This window comes from Drosophila elegans, unplaced genomic scaffold (genome assembly GCF_018152505.1).
Source record: "Drosophila elegans isolate 14027-0461.03 unplaced genomic scaffold, ASM1815250v1 contig_814, whole genome shotgun sequence".
NCBI lineage: Eukaryota > Metazoa > Arthropoda > Insecta > Diptera > Drosophilidae > Drosophila > Drosophila elegans.
This window is the reverse complement of record NW_024546167.1, coordinates 12,201,659-12,226,886: the sequence shown is the minus strand read 5'-3', so window position 1 is coordinate 12,226,886 and position 25,228 is coordinate 12,201,659. Positions and strand designations below refer to the sequence as shown.

Here is a 25,228-nt window from a genome sequence, read left to right as displayed (position 1 = left end):
AAATACTCGACTTATTTAAGTAACTTAAGTCAGCGAAAACAAGAAAAGTTTGCCAAATAAGCATACTCATTTTTGATCATATTCCAAGTGCCTGCCACATGGCGTATGCTTAATGTCGCCTCGCTACTGCAAGCGATTTAAAAAATAACAGCATACTTTCGAGCGCTTACCTCCGTCAAACTTTTTCCGCCTGGCATTGTTGGGACTTACGTTCACTTGTATCTGCCTTAAATGCCAACACCTGCTACAGTTTGAAGTGGATCAGCGGCAGGAGGCTCACAAAGTTGGCTTTTGCAGAGAGAAAAACTTGTAAAAATAGCCCAGGGTCAACAAAAAGGCTCTGGCCGAAGGACGCCAAGATTATGCGGTGTAGATTACGCAACGAAAACAATGCATCAAAGCCTCGCCCTTGGCCAGCGTTAAATTGTAATTAATCTTGGTATAAATACGCGGGTAATTATGACAGTGTGCGTGCTGTAATCAGTTGGCTTTTGTTGGGCATAAATTAAAAATAAACTCAATTAATTATGTAAATATTGTCATAGCAGTCTGCTGACTCCGCAACTTGCTTATTTAATGGCCTTTCGCCTGAAGTGTGTCGGTGTCGTTCCGATGCTAAGGGCAGGAATTCAAAAATTTATAGAAAAGCAGCAGGGAAAAGTGAAAAGTGAAAAACAACTGTCTATGGCTGTCTTGTTTGCATATCTACGTAACATATATGTATGCCATGCAACGTGCGCCATTTTCTTTTGTCAGGTGAAATGTGTGACTGTGTGTCTTTGTGTGTGTTTGTGTGCCTTCTGCTTACGCCATCTTTCTTGCTCAATTTGTAAAACAATTTTGCATACAAATTGCAACAGCAGCGCTGAGCTTGACATGCAGCACCCAAGCGGAGGACCTGCCTGCCAGGATATATACGAGTATTCTATAAAAATGCAACACAGGCGAGAAGGCAAAGGAAAGCGTGGCAAACATGCATGACAATGCATGACTAAAGTAATGAATTACTTAAGTCCCTCGCCCACTGCACACAACAAGACATATGGTCCCCGATCCGGAGCCGTATCCAGATTCAGATTCAGATTCAGTTGTGGGTTATAAAACCCCCATAGCCACACTCCCCCAAAAAAAAAATGGAACAAAAAATGGGGAACACGAAAAAGGTCGTGCTGCTCGGTGATGAGATGTGAATTTGTGTGCATTTGTTTGCTCGATTTGAAATGAGCGACAAGCGTCTCGCTTTTAATGCAACTGCAACTGAATCTGAATCCTTTTGCCGGAATGATTGAGAGAGTGCTGCGCATTTGCATTTGCATTTTCAAATCAGAGACCATGATCAAGACGAATTGGTAGCAGTTTATTTGCAAAGTCATGCCATTCACGCCGTAAATCAGTGGAAAGTGAGTTCAGTGCATTTACTTTGCATTACACGAAGGGCAAATTCAATGCAAAAGCCCTAATGGCAAATGAATCAAGTAACAGTTGGATGGCAATCATTTTGGGGTATTTGATAAATCATTGAACTTGCCAAATGAACCATTGAGAGTTTGTATGTTAATAGACCAAATCTTCATGTTGATTGGGCTTAACATTTGAGATGTGGGATGCATTTTAGCATTTATTATAAATTGAGGTCCTACTTTTAATTAAAGCGTAAACAAAAAACAATATTTTAATAGAGATATGATATATTCATACTCCTTAATTCTGACAAAAGCAACAAGGAATTTTAAATCATTTGCAGTAAAAAAGTTAAATAGTGGCAGTTAATCTGATTGCAGAAGAAAATGTGAGCCTTTAATTATCATATCAATTCCCATCACGGTCATTGAATTTGAGTTAATAATTACAAATTTATTCTGAAAAAGGACACCACAGTAAAAGTACTGAAATAACAATTTACATCCGGTGAATTTCAACAGAAAATCAGTTTACTTTTCATTTTTAAACAGTGATGAACCAATAATTTTCATCACAAATAGGTCTGGTTAAGCGGTAGTAATGACTTTTGTCAATCAGTAGCTGTCCATCCACAAAAAAAACAGTTATTTAATCGAAGATTTTTCACAATAATTCAATTTATAAAAAAAATCTCGAAACTCATTTTAAAGCGGTCTCCTCTTCGGTGAATCATTTTTAATGGCTCTTTCGCCATGCCACTCACCTGGTAATAAATGCACTCATTATGGCGTCGTAATTAGCTGCAGCTTAAGTGCCTGTAATGCCGTTTCCCAACCCGTCCACCACAGCTCGCAAATGAACCCCAAAACCGTCAAAGGTATTCTCTTATTTTCCTTTGTACCGCCACGGCGCACTTTTATATATATATAATATAAATAGAATTTAACGTGCATATCAGGAAAAATTTCCCGCTCGGTCTGGGTCACAAATTAAAGTCTCAAGTCGAGCGCAATCTCTACGCACCTGCAGCAACTATGTTTATGCGCGCTCATCTGCTTGGGAGCCCGGCTTAACCGCCTAAATAAAAAACCCCTGTTGAGCTCACCTCATTGCCTGTGGAAAATATTGTCGCATTTTTCAATATGCTCCCGGCTGCCAGCATCCACTTTTCAGTTTCCAGCTTCCACCGCTGCACAAAAACTTGTTAAGTGTGTGGTTAGCCATGGCCCGTATGCGTGGGCGGGTGCGGGCTTAGTGTAGTGATGAAAAATTTGTTACACTCTTTATGTTGGCTTTAGCTGCTCATAACACACAAAGCACACGCCGTTAAAAGCTTAGACAGTGCTGTGACTCCATATACTAAATAATTGTATGTATATAGTCTAAGCTGGAGCAGCAACATCCTGTTTTGGCTGAGATTCTAATAGTTTACAGCATAAATTAATGAAGCTCGCATTTTACAGTGAACCTAAGTTTGTCCTAAAAGGTGTGAAATAGTTTGATGAACAATTAAGGGACAGCTCGGAAACAGTGTATTTTGTTCCCATTTAAAAAGACATTGTCTCATTTTAAATAGAATTTTAATTGGAAACCGAACGACGCTACGTTTTTTTCAATAAAAATTTACATTAGATTTACAATATACCAAAGCTTTTATGTTTGAAGGGCTAATGAAAAAATTATTTTTTAATAACATAGAATTTTAATTTTTGAAGAAATTAATAAAATGGGCCAAACTTTGACTAGCTACTCATTTCAACAATTTAAAGTAGATATATAAATTAACTTTTTTAAGTTGCTATTTGCAATCACCAATCACTGTGCCAAAAGTGTGGGTAAACTCCATTTCATTAAACTTCAGGTAAAATTTCATTAAAATAAAAGCCACTTCAAGCTTCTATCAGAGGATTTAAGCCCGAATTCCAGAAACGAGTGCTCAGCTTGACTAAACTATTTAAATGCCAGCACCATGGATCCAATTCCCTCAACCGCTCCCCACAAGTTACTTAGGTGAATTTTTGCAATTGCGAATGCGCACTTAAGTTTAATTAAAAGAGCATTAATTGTAGCCGGCGACTGGAGTTCGCAGCAAGAAAATCCGCGGTTATAAATTGCAATGGGGCCGAGTCAGTGGGAGACTTCTACCTGAGCTATCTGCACCCGCAACTATGCCGTGAAACTAAGAAACTCGAAGAACAATTTGCGTGCCTCATGCACGCACCTGAATTTATAGCAACAGTATTGTTGTTACTCCGGATAAAGTGTGCCGCTTGCATGCTAATGAAATATGCAGCTAAGTGGCGCGGCTCAGTTGCCTAAGCGGGTTAATCGCCCATGAGTCGGGAAACTTGCCTTCAACTTAGAGGCGTAGAAATTGAAAGGACGGGCAGGGTAAACAGGATGTTTGGCTGGGCAAAGGGAAATGGCTGGGTCCGAGGCTCACACTCAAATTAATTTAGCAACCATGTTGTTGGTTTAACTTTGCGGTAATTGTCGGGAAATAACCGAAATTAGCGAGAAGATTGACCAGCTTTCAAATGAAAGAGAAAGGGTTACCTAACACACATTAAGTACATAAGGTATGTGTTTTAATTATCTCAAGAATTTAACTTACTAGGCATTTAAAAGAAATATATATCAAAAATATTCTTTGAGACCACTTTCACATTGTTATTCTGCGGTTTGTAATCACACTTAAAATAGATAGAGTACATGATTTGTTTAACTTATTACTTAAATACATTATTTATTACATAGTAATTTATACAATATACAATTATTGATATGTCATTCGATTGGAAAATGTATTACGAATTCAAAGTCAAAAGAGTTGCTATTTTGAACAGCTAGCAACCTATACCATCCGTCCCCGATCGATTTAAAACAATTAATTTTGTTTTGACACAAAAACAGAATTTAGAAAAGCGTTATAGCTCCCATAGAAATAATAAAAACATATAAAATAACTATCTAATTATTGAGCTGCAAATCATCATAGCTTCAATGTTTTTAAACATATACGCAAGTAAATCATAATTTTCATGTTTTCGAAAATGTTTAATTCTTGTAATACTTGTAGCTGCAAGGGTATACGAACTTCGGCTTGCCGAAGTTTCCTTTCTTTCTTGTTTTATTTTATTATAGTTGCACTTGTAAATTCATTAAAACTTCAGTTAATAATCAAAGAAAATTAAGCATTAAAACAAATGTGTAAACCACATATCAAAAATATTTCTTGAGACCATTTTCATAATAATATTCTGCGGTGTTCAATCTAATGGAGAAATTGGTTGAACAATGACATCATGGCACCTTTTATCCACAGTTCAGTGTTCGAATCGGGACAGTCGTAAAAATAACAATGCATTGGCATTGGCATTCCGGTTTCGTTGCTTATTATGTTGGCATACCTCCGGGTTAGATCCCTTATTGTCCGCACAAATGTCCCGCAATTTGTTGGCAAAGCAAAAACAACTCGAGTGGATCGGCGAACTGACAAGTTTTTCTCGTGGCGCACTAAAAATGAAGACACTAAAGGCGGCGATGTTGCCGTTGCTGCCGCCGCTGTAATGTGGCATGTAGGAAACGTGGAGCAATGGCATCAAGTAAGTAATACAATAGAAAAAGCAACTCTCGCGTACGCGTGTGTAAAACTTTATTTTTACGACAAAGTGCAAGCGGCAAAGTTGTTAGCAAAGGACTGAAAAGGACTGAAAAGGACTGGAAGGCAACAACCAGAGTGGAGCCATAGTTACCGAAGTTGTTGTCGCCCAGCAGTTGGATTTTAATTTTTAGCAGCGACATGAGAGACAAAGTTTTAACTAAAAATTGCATGCCAGCAACTTTGGAGCGGGGGGGAAATTTGATTTTTATTTTTACAGCCCCGGACTCCAGTGGCACGTCGTACGCTGCGTATACGCAATGTGCGCCCAACAGTTTCAATTACAACTTCATGAGGTGCGCCAGAGCGAGGCAATCCAATAAGAGCGCTTCGCCATGTCGTTTCTGCGACGTGGATGACGTTATCCTTACCGAGGATAATTAGCAGCGACACTTGATGCCACGATTAATGCAATTTGATGGCCCATGATTAATGCGTCGCCTGTCGTGTTGCAACTTTACGCGAAATTTGCTTAACAAATGATCTAAGCTTTCTGCGTTTCGCAGAGTACCAAAATAATGTATTCAAGTTTGTCGTGGGGGTGAAAAAGTGAAACCGAGACCGTGGAGTCAAATGACAAAGAAAAGAAAATGTTTTCTTGATGACTGTCTAGATATGGGTCATGAATAATGACATAAATTACTTGTTACAACTTGTTATGACTTCTTGCTATATTCTTTATAAAAATCAGAGGTTTGATTTATTTCTGTCTATTCTGAAGGACAAAAGAAGCAAACAATGGAGAATTTTCTTTTATACTTACCTGACCATTTTCCTAACAACTTAAATAGTTGCATTTGTATGCCATTTCCCTTAAAGAATATTTTATATTTCATTGACACAAATCCCAATCGCAACTGACAATGAGTCACTGTTCGCAGATTTGTCTATTAAGTGTGTAAAATATTTAAGTAGCTTTAAACTTTTTATGGAGTGTTGCGACAACGTCAGTTCTCTCCTCCCAAGTAGAAAGTAAAGTTTGTCAAACTTTTGTTTCAAAAGTCAAAGGCGCAGCATGTTGATGAATGAGTTGAAAGCCGAATCATGGGCAGGCAGGTCCTGCCAGCTGGAACTGGACCAGTGGCTAGTGCTACACCCGCATCCTTGGGCCCTTGGTTCTTATCGCCCGACAGTTGCAAATTTATATGCGCCGGCTTCCTCAAAGGCCAGCAAAGAGCTGAGAGCTGGGAGCTGAGAGCTGGGAGAATTATGTATAAGCTGCCAGGCATTTAAAAAGGCATAAATGTATTTTCCGGCGCGCACTCACATAACGGAAAATTTATGAACTGCAGTTCCAGAATGCTGGCGGAAAGCAGGAAAAAAATTAATTGCCAAACTGTAACAAGAGCATGGCCAAAGTGTCAGCTGGAAAACTATTAAAAACGCATCTTCGCCCTGGCCATTCAAGGTGAAGCACCAACAACTGGACCAAGTTTTCCCACCACCTGCACTTCCGCACCTGCAACTGCAATTGCAACTGCAACTGCAGATGGGAAAGCAAAACCGAGAGAGCCAACCTGACTTCCTGTTTTTCCTGTTGGCCAGACCAAAACCAGGATCCAAAAACCAAGACGTGGCTCGTTCAGTTGCCCAAAATGCGGAAACGTCCATTTTATAGCGGAAATATATTCTTGTGCGGAGACGCGCTGATGATTTATGTATGTTTTGGCATTACGTGCTCTGTGTGCCATTGGAATTAAATTCCTGGGCAGGATGCTTCAAAATGGTCACTAGGTATTTGCCCTGGCGCTTAAAAAGCTACTTTTCCATCGTCGCTCGTCTGTGTCTGGCTTTTGATAAAAAGTTAACCATCGCAAACGATGGAGAGAAAAAACCCTGACAGAAATGGGTTAAGCTCAAACAAATGCTGCAATTATTTGCCCGCATTTATTTTCCCGCATTTTCCTTTAGGCCTCTGATGGGGAAAAGCCGCGCATAATTCAGGTTAAGTGTGCTTCATATGCGTTTATGCTGACATTAAAACACATTGAACGGATTGTAGGACTTTTCACTGGCTGTTCACCCTGTTCTCCCCAGTACAGTTGCAAAATGAAAACTTTTTTATTGAAGTTGAGAGCATGCGTGCGTACTGGCTAAAGCAAAGGCAAAAAAAAAATTCAAAAAAATAATAACAAACTTTTTGTGCCTGTGCAAATGCAAAACAAAAATGTCGCACAAAGAGGAAAACTTGCATCATTTCGAGGCAAGTAAAAAGCAGAAGCCGGGTCCCCCAGTCCGCCCATTAAGCATTGGAAAATAATTAAAAAGTTTTTCGTTGAGCTAATGGAAATTGAATTGCAGGACCGTCTTAAACAAGGACGGGAAATTTCATTAAAATTCCGGATGAATAATTTAAAAACAAATGAAAAAATGGCTACCCATTTAATTTTGAATGGAAGCGATAAATGCAAAGTGGAGTGATTATTTTGTACTCCATTTAAAACTAAATACTTTTTACTTATGCATGGAATTTTATACCACTTAAATAATGTTTATGACTTTATGAAAATACCTGCTCCTCATAAAAAAGTATACCTGTTTTTTTGTGATATTTGAGTGATAAATAAAGGTAATGTTTCTACGTTTGTGCGATAATAAAGCTGCAATAAATATTTAAACGGACACTAGAATTGAATGTTTAATTTGGTCAGCGCTGAACAAAACTATTTAGGCAATATATAAAAACCGCTGTGGTTTGTATAACTATTAATTAAATAATTGTTGGAAAACACCAAAAAAAAACCAACTTTAAATGGGGTTAACTTGGCCGCAAATATGGCGCTGCATAATACATTTCTTTTAACGGAATTTCCAGGTTAACACTTTACAATATCCCACACGCACGCAGGATCTCACCCGCACTCCGGACAGGACCAGTTGGCATTGCACGTCAGTTCACAGGACGTCGCCCACGCGCTGCATGCTTGGTTGCATTTTTTGGCAGCTCGCACGTGTTACCGCTCAACAGCTACATCTGCCCTTCAGAAAGAACCCCCTCTTCCCCCTTCCCAACCTTCCGCTCACCGCCATCTGCAGTTTTTCCTCCGTTTTTTTCCGCGCTCACAAGTGCACACGAGTGCACGGCATAATGCATTTATAAAGGCCGCCGAACAATGCCAACAGCCAGTCAGATAATTTCATTTCGCTCCTGTGGGAATGCCATTTCCGATTTACCACTAACCGTTTGTTTCTCTCGCACTTGGCACTGCTTTACATTTTACATTTACTATTTACTTTTGCACTGCCACTGCCACTGGCTCTGGTCCGTCGTATTTATTTTATTTTTCCGTGACGTTGTCATTACGCTCGCATGTGCTTGTGCTGCAACTTTGGTTGGCACATGAAATTTTATGACGACTCTTGTGCCGCCCTTCTAGCCCAGATATCATTGTCGGTGACAGGGAACAGCAACAGGAGCCCAACGCTTTACACAGAAATAAATATTTTGAAGTGTTTCCTGCTCGGATGCTTATGCTAAAATGTTTCAATATAAACTTGTTATAAAGATATAACTTACTTATATGGAATATAAATCTTCTCTTACATTTAAATCAACATTGAGTAAGGTATACATTTTTAATAAATTTAAACATGCGCAAGAAACATGTTTTGTCTTATCTATTTCTTCTATAACGCTTTTAAAAAATTTTAAATGTTAACAAAAAATGTGAGAAATACAATTTTTTTTTATTCTGGTTCTTTATTTCAACAAAAACAAAATAATATTAAATAAATGTATATATTTTTACACATATGCAACTTGCCTACCGAAAAGCACACAATTTTTAAACCATTATAAGTGGTATTTTTGTCAGTGTAGCCATCTTCCCTTTCCGACAAGCAGTCAACGCTCGCGTTTTAACAGACAGACGCAACTGAGACAGTGACGTTGGCGTCTGCAGGTGAGGGCAAACAATGCAAATATTTGTACGCTTCCATAAGTATATAGCACACATATAGTGGCGGGTGTATAAGTTGTTCCAAAAGCGCGATAAAAAGCAATGTCGCCTATTGTTTGGCAAGTCTGGCTGATGTCAGCATTGATTCGATAAGTTATCAGAAAACTTTTAGGCAAAAACAAAAATATTCCTGTGTCAAAGGGATGCTTTAAGATTAAAGACTTACATCTTAAGAAAAGAAGTTTTCTTAAGTCAGAAGTATTTTTTCAAAAACAGCATAGTATATGCTAATTGGGAGAAGAAGAAGTTTATAAACTTTACTTTCAATTGTGAGACCCCAATTAAAATACCCAGCAAGAATACATTTGCCCACATTTTAAATCATTTCAATGCAAACTTGAACTATGCTAATTAATACTAGCAAAGTTTTCACAGGCGGAACCTAATTGCGAACATCTTTGCTCCAGATGCATTGTTAATAATGTTCCACCAAATTGACGCTTGGCTTGCTCCTTGCTCCTGGCTGCGGTTTCTTCTACATGGCTCCCTTTTGGCCACCCCAAATGTATCTGCGAGTATTTCATTATGTAGCTGTATAATTTCAATATGTCCGTACTGCTGCCAATAAAATTTGCACAAGCAGAAAAAGGCAATGTAAAAGTTTTTGCCAACGAAATGAACGACGCAATCATGCGGCCCACACCCCCCCATCCGAAACCCCTTCATGTTTCGCAGTTTTTGTTTTTATTCCATCTTTGCCACTTTGGGCTTGCAACAAACTTTATTAAAAAGTATGCAAGAAATTTTTGCATCTACACATTGCCCGAATACCCAAAGGGCTCCGGAGGCATCCGGTTCTGGCTGAAGTTTGGACCTGCCAGCCTCATCCTTCCGTTAAGTTTTACAGGAGGAATCCTTTCTCTCCTCTACTCAGCCTCTGCCTCTGCCTCAGCCTGAGCCTCAGATTGACATGAATTGGCGAAATGAAATTGCAATTTCTTGTGATAAATTTCAATGAACATTTTGCAAAGGCTCAAACAAGAAGTGAAAGTCTGAGCTGTGGCACAAGATTTCGCTCCGTTGAGTGCAGTTTGCTGTATTTTAGCAGCCGGTTAGCAAATAAAAAATTGCCCACATAAATTGCCTGCCAACGGATTTATGCCAAATAAATAAAATCTCTCTCAAACAGTTATGGTTTGGAAATTAGTAATTTTTTGTGATTAATGTTGCAAACATAATTTGGCAATTTCACTATATAGCTAACCTTTAAGACAACTTTGTTTTCACTTTGTTAAGTATACTTTCTGTATTTTTGTGCTCTAATAATATAAAAAAGCGGCTAATTTTAAAAAATTAATGTCTATATGCTTCTTTCATTTTGAATATACTTCTTGTGAAGTAGCATTGAATTAAAAGGTTTAGGTTCTTGGCTTCAAAAGTAACTTACAAGTGTTATTTTAATTCTTATGATGTATTTATCATGCATTCTAATAATACAATATCCTTTCACTTTGTTGAACCTGTGTTCTGTATTTTGATGTTTGATGTATTTTTTGTATGAAGCAACGACATAAATAAACTGCTAGTTACATGGATTATGCATGTGAATCAATTTCCATTTTCCTGTTTAAAGATTAATGTGCGTCTACATACATACATTTTAAGGTACTAAATAGGTCCTTTGGTGTTGGGACATGTGTGTGAGAGCAAGGGGAAAATATGCTATAATATTAAGTAAATAAAATGCACTGAGAAGCTTGCATTTATATGCAAATGCAGGTCTTAACTTTTTAGTATACATTTGAAACAGTGACTACAATTAACGAGCCATCACACGGTGTCCTTTGGCACCTGTTTTACCATTTCAGCTGTCGTCTGGGGCAATCACCATGAGAGTCTTTCGCTCAGTCCCGCGGAGCACAGCGTGGTGCGATATACAAACGAGTCGCTCATCGTCCAGTGCCGCAGTCCCAATAAGGATGTGAAACTGCATTGGAAATCGCCGAGAGGCGAAATTATACGCGAGCACAAAGGACGCATTCACATTGAGCAAACATCGCCAGGTAAGGAACTGATCGGTTGGGATGGGATGGGATGCAATGGGATGAGCTAGATAAAAGAGAGGGAAACACTGCGGTGGAACGCATAGCGGGGGCAGGAGGTCGGGGGTCAGGGGGAAAATGTATACAAGGCCACTGGCACAACAAACGCAATTAATTGCAATTCTCACATTCTTTGTTGCTAAATACCCAGTGAGGCAACATCACTGAAAAAGATTGGGCAGAGCTTTAACAGTAAATGAAATAATTATTAATTTATTTTCCTTAGTTTAATAGAATATTTTATAAATATTACAGATTCAGATTGAAAATAATATAATCATAATTATGTTTCATAAATTTCAAAGTTTCCTGTAATATTATTTTAAGCTTTAGTTAGGGAAATTTTCAGAAGAGTTTTATATCGCAAAGGAAAGGAATTAGAAAAGGCATTATTTCAAGTTAAATATTGGAAATGAAAAAGGGGGTATTTTTGTTTAATGGGATATCAAATAGTCAATTCTTTTTATGCAGTCTAACCGTGCTTTATGCTCGTCGCTTTGTTTGGCGAACACCGTTTAACCTTTTCCTATGTACATATTCCTTACTCAATTTCCCATTTTCCATTTCTTTTTACTCACCGTCGCATTCGCTTGTTTATTTTCCCTGCACAGAACAATTGAAAATCGTTTTCGCCCACATCGCACTGGCCGACAAGGGCAATTGGACCTGCGAAGCTCCTGATGAAGGTCTGCATAGTAAATCCTTCGATTTGATTGTGTACCGTAAGTGCTGGAATCGCCCGGAGGTCGTAGGTCAGTCATTAATATTGCATTGTTTTCTCGCCCCATTCGCCGTCGTTCGTTTGGCCAGAGAAAATTACATTCACGGAAAATGCCACCGTGATGACCGTTAAGGAGGGCGACAAGGCCACCATCCTGTGCGAGGTGAAGGGCGAGCCGCAGCCGAATGTTACCTGGCACTTCAACGGACAGCCCATCAGCACCGGCGGTAATGAGCATTTTGCATGAAGCCCCCTTTGGCAAATGGTACCCCAATTTTTGTCCTTTTCCACTCCATTCCATGTGCAGCGGCTGACGACTCCAAGTTCCGCATCCTGGGCGATGGTTTGCTCATCAACAAGGTAACACAGAACGACACCGGCGAGTACGCGTGCCGAGCTTACCAAGTCAACTCGATTGCTTCCGATATGCAGGAGCGCACAGTTTTGATGAAAATCGAACGTGAGTGTGATTTATGATTACCAACAAAAAAACTGGTAGACATTGGGGCAAAAATATATTTAAAAAATTAAAATTAAATGTATTTTTGTATGTATTATATTTTAAGTCAATGTAATCGATTAAACATATTTTATTCTTCTTCAAAATATCTCAATTGTTAATTACATTTTAATTGTAAAACATTTTATTTTCTTTAAATTTAATTTATCAGATAATAATTTGTAATACTACAGTAATCTTAGTTACATTTTAGTCGATTTTACTTGCCCAACTTCCAAATTTTGTTATCAGAAGCCCTTGCAAAAAACTTTAACATACATTTTATTTTTGGCGTGTTTTTGCATGTTTTTATATAGGTAGAACTAGCATTTATGTTCAATTTAACTAACATTTTCGGCCTTACCAAGTTCCACTGTGCAATATGGGTTGTCCTGTCGAAATGACTTGTGAACCGTTTTGTTTTTTTTTCCAATGCTTGGGTGTTCTAAATTTTGAGCTTGCGTTTAGTATGCGACGCACCGAGCGGTAAATAGTTTTTGAGCACGAAAAATGTTGGAATTACATTCGCGGCATGCGAGCCGCTTTTGATGTATACCGATGTCGGCCGGTGTTCCTGATGTCCTGATGTGTGGCCAGTGGGAGTTCGAGTGGGAGTGGGCGTGGCGCACATGCAGCTAATGGCTTAACTTGGCCGAGTCCTGATTTATGGTTAGCGGACATGGTTTTTCCATTTCCATGGCATACCTTTGAGCGCCGCGCTTTTGAGTTGTCAGTTTGTCAGCTGTCAGCCGAGGGGATTGTAGTTTTACTGCAGTGCCGAATTGTTGGTTGATTCTTTAATTGATTTGCGAAAATGGAATATCAATTCTTGCTATGCCTGGTTTCACAAATTTTCCTTTTTTTTCATTTAATAAACTCCACAAAGTATCAAAATATAGTCAATTTGTATACAAACCAAACTTCTTAGACAAAAAACTAAAAGTCTTAAAAAAGAATTTAAATTCAAAAATGTGTGGTTCTTATATTAAATACTTTATTATGATCACAATATATATTTTGAAAAGGAACTATTATCAAATAACAATTTTAAAAACCATTACGAATTAAAATATATCTTGGTGTCTTGCCTTAAATACTTAATTATATCAGAATTTTTGTTTTTGGAAATAAACTATTTTGTAACAATAATATCATAAGCAAATATATCTTTAATAAATTTTGATAAATTTGTTTTTATCAAATTTATATGAAAATGCCAATATAATAATAAGATGTGCTTAAATATTACAACTAAAACTATAGTAAGTAGAGAAAAGTGTTATTAATTCCTTGATTTTCCAACAGACAAACCCGTTTGGACGAAGACTCCCTTTGTGAGCCTGCAGTATGCCTACATTAACGGCACTGCGACCCTCATGTGCGAGTCCCAGGCTGAACCGCCGGCCAATTTCACATGGTACCGCAAACACAACAAGCTGCACAGCAACAACAAGCTCTACACCATCGAGTCGGACAGCTACTGGTCCAGCCTGACCATCCACGTGCTGAACGCCAGCGCCTTTGACAATTACCGGTGCCGGGCTGGGAATCATCTGGGAATCATCGAGAGGACCACGCGATTGGAGCAGGGCGACAAGCCACCTGCTCCGTCCAACTTTCAGCTGCGCGGCTACAACTCGAACACCTTTGACGTCGTTTTGAGTGCGCCGCGGGGTCAGGACCGCAGACCCATGGACGTCAACGGATTCCGCATCGAGTACATGACAGAAATGGAGTTCAAGTCGGACGCCGGCAAGTGGACCAATGCCAGGCGGAAGGACTTTCCCTTCGAGGAGGGTGAGTTTAGCAAGCCCGATTGTTCCTATGAAATCCTAATGGATATTTAACCGACTTAAAATCAACTTAGACTTTGAAAGCCATTTTATTGAATTACTATACCAAAGGTCCTAAATTACAATAACATTATAATAATAAATAAAAACATCTTTAGAAAATCGATTTAAAAATAGGTTTAAGCTAATTGTGGTCTGCTTTTGACACATTTTGTTCTTAAATACAAAAAATAATATCAATTTTATGACTATTAATTATCTGATATTATTATTATTAAGTGATGTTTTTAAACAAGCGGTCCATCCTACACCTTAATGCTATTTATTATTAAATAAATATTTATTTATTTATTTTTAAATTAAAATATTTAATTTACTTAACCTCAAAAAAAGTAGTATAAGTGTTATAGCATAAGAAAATGAGCTTGTTGGATAAACTTAGCTTACCATATAAAATTATATTTAAGTAAATAATGAAATGCAAAGGAATAACTTTGTATATATTTCAGGGGCAACGTTCCTATTGACAAACCTAGAGCCGGATACGGGCTACCTGGTGAGGGCGGCATCTCGCAATCTGGCCGGCTTTAGTGACTTTACCAAGGTGGAGAAGTACAGGACGCTGTCCCTGGAACCGCGATCCTCCTCGGGGACTTCCCAGTCCACTACTTTCTTTCTGGGACTGTTGGCACTACTGGGCCTGATGCGGCCTAGCCTTGGGTGAATCTGAATCTGCAGGCGGATGAAGGATGAAGGATGACGGGTGATGCATCTAGCAGAACCAGGAACCAAAAACCAGGCCCTCAAAACTCCATGTGCTTTGTATAGCTTTAAGGCGTGTCCACCATGACACTAGTTCTGTCTGATTTGCTTGGTCTAAGTAATTGGGTTACTCTTAAGTTCAGTGCGTTTGATATACCCTAAAACAGTGTTACGGTTAAGTTTACTAAGAGTTTCTTTTTAGCTTTTAATGTTTCGATTTCAAAGATATTTATGGAAAACTTATAGGAATATTTATATATTTAAACAAATCCTCATAGCGGTTTAAGAAATTCAACGGTTAGCTGGCCTTGGCCCCTTTAAAATTATGCAAACCCAAAGCTTTGCTCAAGATTTCTCTCTGTGAAAATTTTAAATTAAGTCACGTCAGGGTTATAATTGCTATGATATGATTTATATAGAATTGGAAGTTTCCTGCTAAACTAAGGCCTTGTATCTTTGTTGCCAAAATCTTTAAGATCAAATCAGAAATTTGCCAAAATAAATTAATGTTTGTACACTCTACAAGAGTAAATATCTTTCCAAGCATAGGCCAATCAACCTTTTCAACTTAACTAAATACCATTTTGAATATCTGGACAAGCATTAAACGCATCAAACAATAAACAATAATACGAAAGAGCTTATCAACAGCATTTGAAAGTTTTGTAATACACTTTATCTGTGACTATTAAAGTCAAAAGCCAAAAAGAACATTTTCACGTGTACATTTTCAGGGCTTTAAATAAACGATAACATTTGTATGTAAAACTAAGCATGACCCTTTTACCACAATGCAAAGGGAAAGCAAAAACCGTAGCCATATATAAATCAAACATTTATATTTTACAAAACTAGTTGATACCCAATAAAAGAATATTTTAATTCAATGTGGGACACATATAATCCTAAAGATCTAGCCAAAGATGAAATATTTTGTGGTTTTCGTTTGCCAATTGTGTGTGAGCCAAAATAAAAGTTATTATGTAAACCAAAACAAAACTTCTTCTATTTAGAATTCTTGGTTAAAGATCGTCATATTTAAAATAAGCGAATTTTTAAAATGGCAAGCTTAAAAACAAATGGATTGCAGTTGGCCTAGTATATATGTTTTTTTTTTTGACACACCTAATTTTTATTAAACATTTTTTAAAACAAAAAACATAAAAATGTCGAAAAATGGGTCAAAAATTTAATTATTATAGTAAAAGTTCAAAGCAACCGCTAGAAGATCAGATGCAGAGTAATTGCAATTTCAATACAGAGTTCGGTACGTAGAATCTGATGATTTGTCCTAGAAAACATATAGAAGATTTATATCCCAGATTCCAATCGAATTCATATGCGCTACATAAAAACCCTGATCCGAGTGCAAAACTCCATACACAGGAGATTCCATCGGAGAAGCTCTCGAAATTTGCAGGCCAGGCCACTTCGTATTGCAGCTGGTAGCTCCTTTACGGATTGTAAGGAGTCGGATGAAGCAGCGGGGGAACTAAAAACTTGTCATGACCAGCAAAAAGAGCTCCCCTACGATGCCTCTAAGCCATTGGAAAAAGAGTGCCCCTCGAATGATAAACCAGTGAAATCTCCCTGCCAGTGCAATAAACCAACAGAAAAAAGTGCGGACAAGAGGTTCCATTTGAGGCCGGAACCCGCTAAAACCGCAAGCCGTGATGAAAATAAGAGCCAGCGGCGCAGCTGCGTTTGCTTCCAAAAGCCCGTGGCCACAGAAATTCCGAACTGTGATCCGCTGGGAAAAACCCGAGAAACTTGGCCCCATAAACATCAAAAGGTAACAGAAAAGCCCAAAAATCACAGAACTTGCCGCTGTTGCTCGAGACCCATAATCGTGGTTCCCTCTGGGGAAGGAACGAAGAAATTCCATGAGGCAACTCAACAAGCTGCCCCCCAAAAATCATCACGACATTCGAAACTCGCTACGCAGGATCACACCAAACCACAAAACTCAAAACACGTTAACCAGACCAACTCCCAAACACCGTTGCCAGATCGCAATTCAGCGCAAAATTCTGCAGAAAATAATGAGGTTTGCTATCATTCGTCAGAGGATACCCATTGTTCGAGGAAACCACCGCCGTGTGCAAACTGTCCTGCTATTTCCGATATAACCAAGCAGTTGAGTGAAATGAACCGAAGATTGGAGGGTCTTCAGAGCAATGAGTTGAGTGACATTCGTCACCAGGTGGATAGCCTCAATGCCAATGTCCAGTCGCTGACCGAAAAGTGTGAGGAGAAGAAAAAGCTGGAGAATAAGACCTCGAGCATCTGCCAGTTTTGTCGGGGGCAGAATTTGCCCCTGCTCAACAGTTTCCACGGCCAGCTGATGGACTTGATTGGCGATCGCAGTCTTACGGATCTGGTGATGTCCATATTCCTGCGAGCAGACAACGTCTACCACGTGAACCTGAGGGTACTGAGCTCGGGCCGTTCCCTGGGCTGTTTCCTCGTCACCGATGCCGGCATCGAGGAGGCCATCCAGTTGGACCTCTTCAAGGACATACTCACCTTCAGTGTGATCGATGTGCGGAATACCATCAAGCGAAAGAACTGCGCCCTGGGCATATCCTTTGAGTTCCATCATGCAGATCGCCAGAGCGGTGGTTGCGACTCCAAGGCTCGTGGCAGTTGCATGGTGGGTAGGGCCTATGTGGCCAGGGTTCTCTGTCTTCCTTTGAGGAAGCTAAAGTACGTGTATTCTGTGCCGCAAACACGTAGAAAAGAAACGGAGAACAGATCCAGCAAACTCGGCAAATCCACAAAAGTTCAAATTCAATCAAGATCTGGCTTATATCAAAATAAGACTTTCAACGAAATCGACCTCATCGATGATCAATTCATTTTATCCGATGACGAAGACAAAAATCCATTGAGTCAACTGGAAACGACCTCGCAGTCAGACCTAGATTGCCGTATTCATCATAACTAAAAAAAAGACCAGCCAAACTTTTCTACCTTTAATAGCCCACGAAGATTACCCTTACAAAAGAATATTGTCCTAAAAATTTTCAAGATACTGCTTATAATTTAGAGAAGCCCTTTAAATTATTATTTTACATTGTTATTAAATTACTTAGTAATTTTACTAACACACATAAAAAAAATTGAAGATTTCATATTGGTTTCATTTAACTTTGGAAACTGAAAAATTGGGTAGTCTTTTCAGAGCATCTCGCCAATATTATAAAAAGTCAAATAAATTTTTAATTTTACACAACACATGAAAATATAAACAAACTAAACGGAAATATTGCCCATGTCGCCTCATGAAACATAGGCAATATCTGATTTGTGGCAGCTACCTTTACCGTATGCTGCACTTGAATTTTCCACAGCCGGCAGGCCTCATGTCAAACTGTTCATTTTGGGCCAAAAGCCCGATCCCGGTTTGTCAATCAGCCACGTCAACTGGGGCTCAAACTGAGGCCCGCATATGCGTCCGATGGGCTGCAACTTGAGGGGGTTTTTGGGGGCACGAAATGGGAGTAGTGCGTTGACAACCGCATAAATCAGTTGAATGCCAAACGTCGGATTCGGATGCGGATGCGGATGCGGATGCTGATACCGATATGCACTGCTGCGTCTGCGGCAACGTGCGGCATATTGTGCCTAGTGACTTTTATTGTCCAACCACGCGTTAAATGTTTTTCTGTGTACGCACAGACATGGATGCCCTCATCATCAGTAGAACAGCGAAACCATTGTCATTTGACATTAGGCCTTATGCCTTTTGCCTTTCGCAATGAGCAATGAGCGTTTGCGTTATTTAGTGTGCAAATAGGCGCGGTTCAAAACAATCTGCCCGCTTTTTAATTGCAAAAGAGGCAACGATTTCTCGTTCAAAGGGTCGCTTTGCCCCATTGGTTTATGGAGCCACCACCAGCTCTGAATACCAGCACTTTAAGTCAACAGTTTGAGTCATGACAGCTGAACGCTGGAAAATAAAAATATAGTGGAAAGAACAGCATTCGGCCATTTTAGGCCTTCGATCGCCCCAAGTGGGTCAGTTTCGCACGAGCTTTTTGAGCAAATCAACGCTGGGTCCCAGTTTATTTTTCCCATCCGCCGGCGGAATCCTCTCGGAGCCATCTGCATCCCAACTCGATGGGGAGTTAGACCATTTGGGCAATGCAATTTCCATGTCAGCGCACAGTTTTCCTTTTTTTTTTGCACATATCTGCTCCGTTTCATTTGGCTTATCGAAAGTTTGGCACTCAACACTTTTCACAACACACATGGGGTTAAGGCCTTAAATTGAAATCAAGCGATTTATTTTTTGTGAACAACGAAACACAGTGATATTCCTGTTTTTAAGTAATTAATTAAATTTAATTTTAAGCAGATTTATATGTTCAACAGTTTTCAATTTGACATAAAAATGAATGAATTGTTATTGGTATTATCAGTTCTTAAATAATTCGATTTTGTGAAAAATTCGGGAGTATAAACTTTTTTAAAACAGGTACTTTCGTAGTTAGGCGCATACCAAATGTATATAATTAAGCTGGCAAAATTAATCCTTTTCCATTTTGGAGTAATCAGAATTAACGAAGACAGAATTGCCGATGGCAATGCAAAGATTTAACAACATTTACCTAGCCATAAATACACACTTAACACGTTTGAAATCGGGCTGGCTGCCTTGCGTCATTAGGAATTCCATCAGTGCTTCATTATCCCCCCACAATTTCTCCACTTGGGTTTCCCCGCTTTTCCGCTCCTTGAAGTTCCTTGGCCACGGGGCGGATGAGAATGTGGATGGGAATGCGAATGGGGATGTGAATGTGGATGTGGATGGATGCTTTGTAGCGAGCGACCGCACGCCGTGTCAATAAATGAGCGCAAAGCATTAAATTGTAATTTTTTAATTACACACACAAAGGATTTAATGACTGCGGTGCTAATAACACACAACAGACGGCTGCCACGCCCTCTGGCCCCTTACATCCAGAGAAAAGCGGGATAGTAAAATTAAACAAGTTCTTATTTGAAAGTAACATATTTCATTTAAACTAAACGTTAAAAATATATTTAATTGTTTATCAAATACAAAAATTGGAGATTTCAATATTTTTTCTCTTACAACTTAATTTTTCCATATTTTAAATACGATTAAATATATAAATGCTCATTTTAAGTCTGCACTAAATGTTAAAAAAAGGATGTCTATATTAAATGTATTATTAAAAAGGACAATTGTCAATTACTTGCAATTTTACAAACTAAATCAGTACTGAAAATATTTAATTAAAAGTGTTAATATTTGGACTCACCGTATTCTTTCTCTGGGTGTTTGCAGCGCTTAATTACATAAAGCTGAGCGGTAGAAGATAGCCTTCACAGACAACGGCGATGGCGAGTGTAAAATCGAGATAATAAGAAAATGGCGAAAATTAAATTGTTCTTCTGTGCGCGCCAAGTGACCAATTAAAGCGAGCATCTTTTGCTGTAGCCAGAATCCCCAGGGCCTTATATCCTTTGCTGCCCAGCTCCTTGTACTCCGGCTTATTAGCCACCGAGATTTGTTTGACGACATGCCGACCGTCTTCTCCGTTTGTTTAGCCATAAAAATCATTTTCCGCTTTCTAATGATGCCACAGAAATGCCAAGGCGGCCAACTAAATTAGAGCCGGCGGCCTTTCAACAGTCGGCAGTCAGGAGTCGCGATATATACACCGCCCGTCCAGAGATGGAGTCGTAAATAAAAGTTGCTCCGCAAACTAACTAATATGCCAGAGTCGGGGCCCACAAATCTTATATAAAGTAAATGCATCGGTAGAGCTGCTGCTGCCCTTCGCCGCCCGCGTTTTCTGCTGGTTTCACTTGCTGTTGTTGAATGTTTTCGTGTGTTTGCTGTTTGCTGTTTGCTATTTGTTGCCAACACACTAATTACCGCAATTAATTATGCTGCCTGCGGAACGAAGTCCGCCCAAAGTAGGACTAAAACTGGGATCAGAAAAAGGGGCCCAAAGCGAAACCATTACAATTCCCCCATTGTTGGCCTGCTTTTTGACTGGAACTTTAACATGGGTCTTCTGTGTTTTTCTGTGCCTCTGCGCAAACTTTAAGCGGTTTTTGGCCTTTGTCTCAAAGCGCATATCAAATGATTTGGTCCGAATTCACAGGCGTATGCTGCAGAGCAGCAATTTAAATCGTTAAGCCAAATTATTTTAACAACATTGAAACAACAGCATGTGTTGCTACTGAAAAACAATTAGGAGATTAAATAAAGCAGTTAAAAGCAACAATGTGAATCAAAAAAGGTGGCAGGATTGTATAGAAAAGTATAAGGCAATTAAAATAAATAGCAGTTTCAACTCATTTTTAGAAATTGACTGTATAAAACAAAATAAGATTTAATTTAATTTCTGGCTTTAAATTTTTAAGGGCGACATTATGTCATAAGTACTTCTAAAATGGTTTTAAATGTGTGTACAAAATTGTGTGTCAAAATTGAATTGTACTTAAATATGTACTTATGTATGTACAAATTGCATATGTAAGCATTTGAATTAAAGCCTCTTAAAGCTTTTTCGTTCTTTATATTGTAAAAAAAAAAAAATCAAAAAAAAAAATGAATTAGAAAGACCCTTTACTTGTACTTGCTATAAACACTTCATAAAATCTATAGGTTTCAGTGCAGCTTGCACCAGACTAAAATATTTTAAGAGATAGAAGAGAGATACATGTTAATACTTAAATTCCACTGAATGCAGAGTGTTTTTCGACTAACAGAGATTTAAATAAAGTGTCCATTTACCCAGTGCTGAAACACCAAGCTACCATTAAGCAAATCAAAAGCTGTCATAAAGAAACAATTTCGCACTCCTCGAGCAAATGGCAAAACATGCACGAAAATTGAAAATTATGTTCGAAATGCACTCAGCAACAGATGGAGTTCGAGTACCATGGGTGGCAAATGGGGATTCGCAGGGGCAGAAAGCAGCTGCATCTGTGCCACGTTTGTTTCTGTCAACGCAATGAAGTGAAACATTTTGTATTTATACATACAAACAGTGTGTGCGAGGCTGTAGTTTGGTTTGTGTGAATGCCGTGGCAACAAGCACACTAAACTATACCATATTACCTACAAAAGCAAGCACCTCAAGCCAGTCACTTCATATTGTAAATTTGGTAGAAAATATTTTTAGTGTCGCCAGGATTTCCTGTTTCCATCGTTGTCCTGGCAGGAACTGCCATTGTCGCCTCTCCCATCCTCCCATCCCGAGCACTCAGCTCTTCGCTTTGTGGCTGAAAGTGCTGCTCCTGCTCCGAATCCTGCAATACTGCAATCCTGCCCACTTGGCACCTGTTTGCCCGGGCACCTTTTGTGGTCCCCCGGTGTCCTGGAGTGCTTTTGTATGCATCCTAATGCAACCCTTGTTACTGCGTTTGTTTGATTGCTTCCGCATTTGGCCACAGTGTGCTGGCTCCGATTTGTTCGCCTTAATTAGTGACAATTATAAGTCAGTCAGTCGGTAAGTTGGTATATGAAGCAGCAGTATTGCTGCTCTCGTCATTTCTGATTTTAAAATAAATAATCTTCTGGTCCATGAAATAAAGGCGTTATTTTTATTATTACTTGTTATCTTATTACTTCATGTAAAAATTTAATTTTACTTATGGTACATAATACAATGAACACACTTTTGCTTTTGGCCGATCTGTTTTCGGTTTTTAGTTTTGGGTAATTTTTAAACTATACTTATGTGATAAATAGAGAATATTTTATCAGGATAATATGTAGAAGCATAGTTATAAAGCACCAGTAATAAATAAATTTAATTATTCATTTAATACAAATATGGATATTTATTTAGTTTAGGAAAACTCTTTCTTCTAAAATCCTAAAAAATGAATATGTTATTTTAAACGAAATAAATTAAAGAACATTTACGTTATTTTAATCAAATTTTATCACCCAACACAAGAGTTTGTAATCAATGTGTCTCTGGAAATAAAAGTATTAGTATAAAAAAACATTTAACTTTCCCAGTTAATTTGACAAACTTCAATTGGCCTGTATTAAATTGCAGAAATTTGTGCTCCGAGTTTCCACTCGTGTTGCACACTCATAGCTCCATCCGAGTCCTATTTACACAGCACATAAACAAGCTGGACGACCAGCTGCACTTGACTAAACAATACACAACTTAGAGTCGAATATCCTGGCACAAAGGACTTCAGCTTTGCGCTGAGGAACTCTAAATTCGATTTTCAGCCAGCCGGCTCTCGAATGGAAGCCCAAACTCCGAGGTCGAACGAGGATCTGGATATATGTTTTTCGGGCAAGTGGGTGGAAAACAACAATAAGCGAAAGTTACAAGACGTTGCCGGCGATGGGGAAATCCCTGCTTGGCTGCACAGGATTTGGCCGAGTTGTCGCTCAAGCACGCAGCCAATCAATATCAATCGCAATTCAATTTCAATTTCAACTTCAAGCCAGAAGTCAGCGGATCCCGTCGTCTGGCTTTGGCGATTTGAGAAATAGCAGAGTGCACTTTCCGCCGAGTTGCCAGTAAATTACTTTAGGGAGATTTGTGTGTGTGCTGGAAAGCGGAGCAGCTGCAGCCAGATTTTGGATGTCACCGATTTTTAGCCCTGTCAGGCGCCAATGTTTGCGTTAATTTGCCCCTGATTAATGCCGCAAATGCATTTTCACCCCTCAAAGAGACGAATAAGAAGGATCCGCGCAGGTGAAGCAATAGCAAAAGCAACAGGCAGTTGATTATTAATGGTCCTCAAAAGTCTTTTGCCAGACTGACATGCAAATTGCAAAACTTGCAGGGAACTTTTGCCACCAACAACTAAAGGACTGTACAAGAAGCCGACACATAAAGACGGCTCATAAAAACTACTACCGCCAGGAAGTCAAACAAATAGCTGAAAAGGGTCCTGGATGGGTAGGAAAAGAGCCAAGCAAAAAAGCAAATAGAAATTCCCTGCAGAATGAGCTAAAACAAACTATAAAGAAAACTAAACAAATGGCACAACAATGAAATGAAAGACAACTTGAAACACAATCCATGAACAAATTAGTTAAAAGAAGGGAGACTTTAGTAAATAAATTATTCCCAAATAGAATAGTTGGATTTCTTATAAAAATAAAAAAAAACTTATTAAATAGTTGCAGCTTTAAAATGATAAGAACACATAAAAGTATATTAGCGAAAATTTAGAGACAAATTAAGGTTTATTTAAGGAAATCAATAAATATTTCTAAATATCGCAAAATGTTGTTAAACAAACATTCAAATCCTTTTGGTTCAAGGCAAATTAATATTTTTCAAAAAGTCTACATGCAAGAGGAACTGTAGCTATGGCATTTGCATTTCAACTGAAATGGTATTTTCACGGAATAATGCTTGATGCTTTTATCAATTAGGCTATGCCTCATTTCAATTTATCATTTCCCTTTTATCTTTTTCGATATTAGTTGGACCCATAAGATTTATCTCACGCCGAGCAAGCTCAACTGGCCACAAAAATAGTTTGTCAGAAAAATTCCAACAACTTTGGTAGTTTTGCATTTCCTTGCAAACGTTGGTAAAGATTTTTGTACCATTTTTTGTATTTGTACTTATGCCTTTTTTTTCGCCCACTTTCCCGCAAAATTGTTGAAAAATGTTTTGCCATGCAAATGTTTGTAAATCAAGCGGAAACAGAATTACGAGCAACTTCCTGGTCTTCCTGTTAGCCAACCCATAAAAACCAAAACCAAACATGGGCGTGCTTAAGAGGGAATGCAAGTTAAAATAATTAGTCAAAATAAATAAATATATGTTATGATATTCTAAGACTCTAATAATACAAATAATTTATGAAACCAACATTAATGTTATTAATTTAGTTTACAAAGTTTATAGCAAGGTCAAAAATTAATAAATATTATTTAAAAATTTTAATATTTACAATATAAGGCATAAGTTCCTTGAATTACCTAATTTCGCCATCAATGCTTCCATTGCAAATGAAAAATGACGTGTTGAATGCTCAAAGTTCATCTAGTTCCTCCTCTTTTACCCGCCCTAAACTCAAAAGGGTATGAAGATCAGGAGTAGGAACGACCAGGAAAACAGAGGAGGAGGCTAATATGCCGCATTGAATTGTAGGAGTTAGCATGTGCCCGGCGGGCCAGGATGTTTTCCTTTTTTCGCAGTTTGACCCTCATTTGTTTGCTTGTTGCGGTTGCCATTGCCGTTGATGTTTTGAACTTTAGCAGGTGTTTGAACTTAGGTGTATTTGCGCTTACGGCCGCAGGATGTACAGCTCATTCAGGAGAGCCATGCAAATATGAGGGATATCGAGTGGACAGACGTGTGAGTGCCAACTCCAAGCGAAAAATGATTTGAAAATGTGTCAGTCGAAAGGC

At 38.7% G+C, this 25,228-nt stretch overlaps 2 protein-coding genes across 2 annotated transcripts in view; both read left to right on the top strand.

Annotated features, from left to right (window-relative positions):
* Positions 1–15,725, top strand: part of LOC108138964 (neural cell adhesion molecule 2) — a 67,771-nt gene extending 52,046 nt beyond the window's left edge. The window contains exons 2-7 of the mRNA XM_017261548.1: positions 10,830–11,024; positions 11,675–11,785; positions 11,874–12,011; positions 12,092–12,244; positions 13,589–14,080; positions 14,586–15,725. Coding sequence (XP_017117037.1) covers positions 10,830–11,024; positions 11,675–11,785; positions 11,874–12,011; positions 12,092–12,244; positions 13,589–14,080; positions 14,586–14,800 — 1,304 coding nt within the window. The 3' untranslated portion in view covers positions 14,801–15,725. The remainder of the gene's footprint in view (positions 1–10,829; positions 11,025–11,674; positions 11,786–11,873; positions 12,012–12,091; positions 12,245–13,588; positions 14,081–14,585) is intronic.
* A 251-nt stretch (positions 15,726–15,976) lies between these two features.
* Positions 15,977–17,965, top strand: LOC108138646. Its single transcript, XM_017260986.2, has 2 exons — positions 15,977–16,105; positions 16,161–17,965. The coding sequence occupies exons 1-2, from the start codon at positions 16,015–16,017 to the stop codon at positions 17,783–17,785; spliced, it is 1,716 nt and encodes a 571-aa protein (XP_017116475.1). The 5' UTR covers positions 15,977–16,014; the 3' UTR covers positions 17,786–17,965.
* Positions 17,966–25,228: the final 7,263 nt, after the last annotated feature.

Bases quoted from the DNA above. Each gene is read 5' to 3' on its own strand.
- LOC108138646 (XM_017260986.2), top strand. From the start codon at position 16,015: ATGGGTCAAAAATTTAATTATTATAGTAAAAGTTCAAAGCAACCGCTA. The intron at 16,106-16,160 runs GTACGTAGAATC...TTTATATCCCAG, and splicing joins CAATTTCAATACAGAGTTCG to ATTCCAATCGAATTCATATG.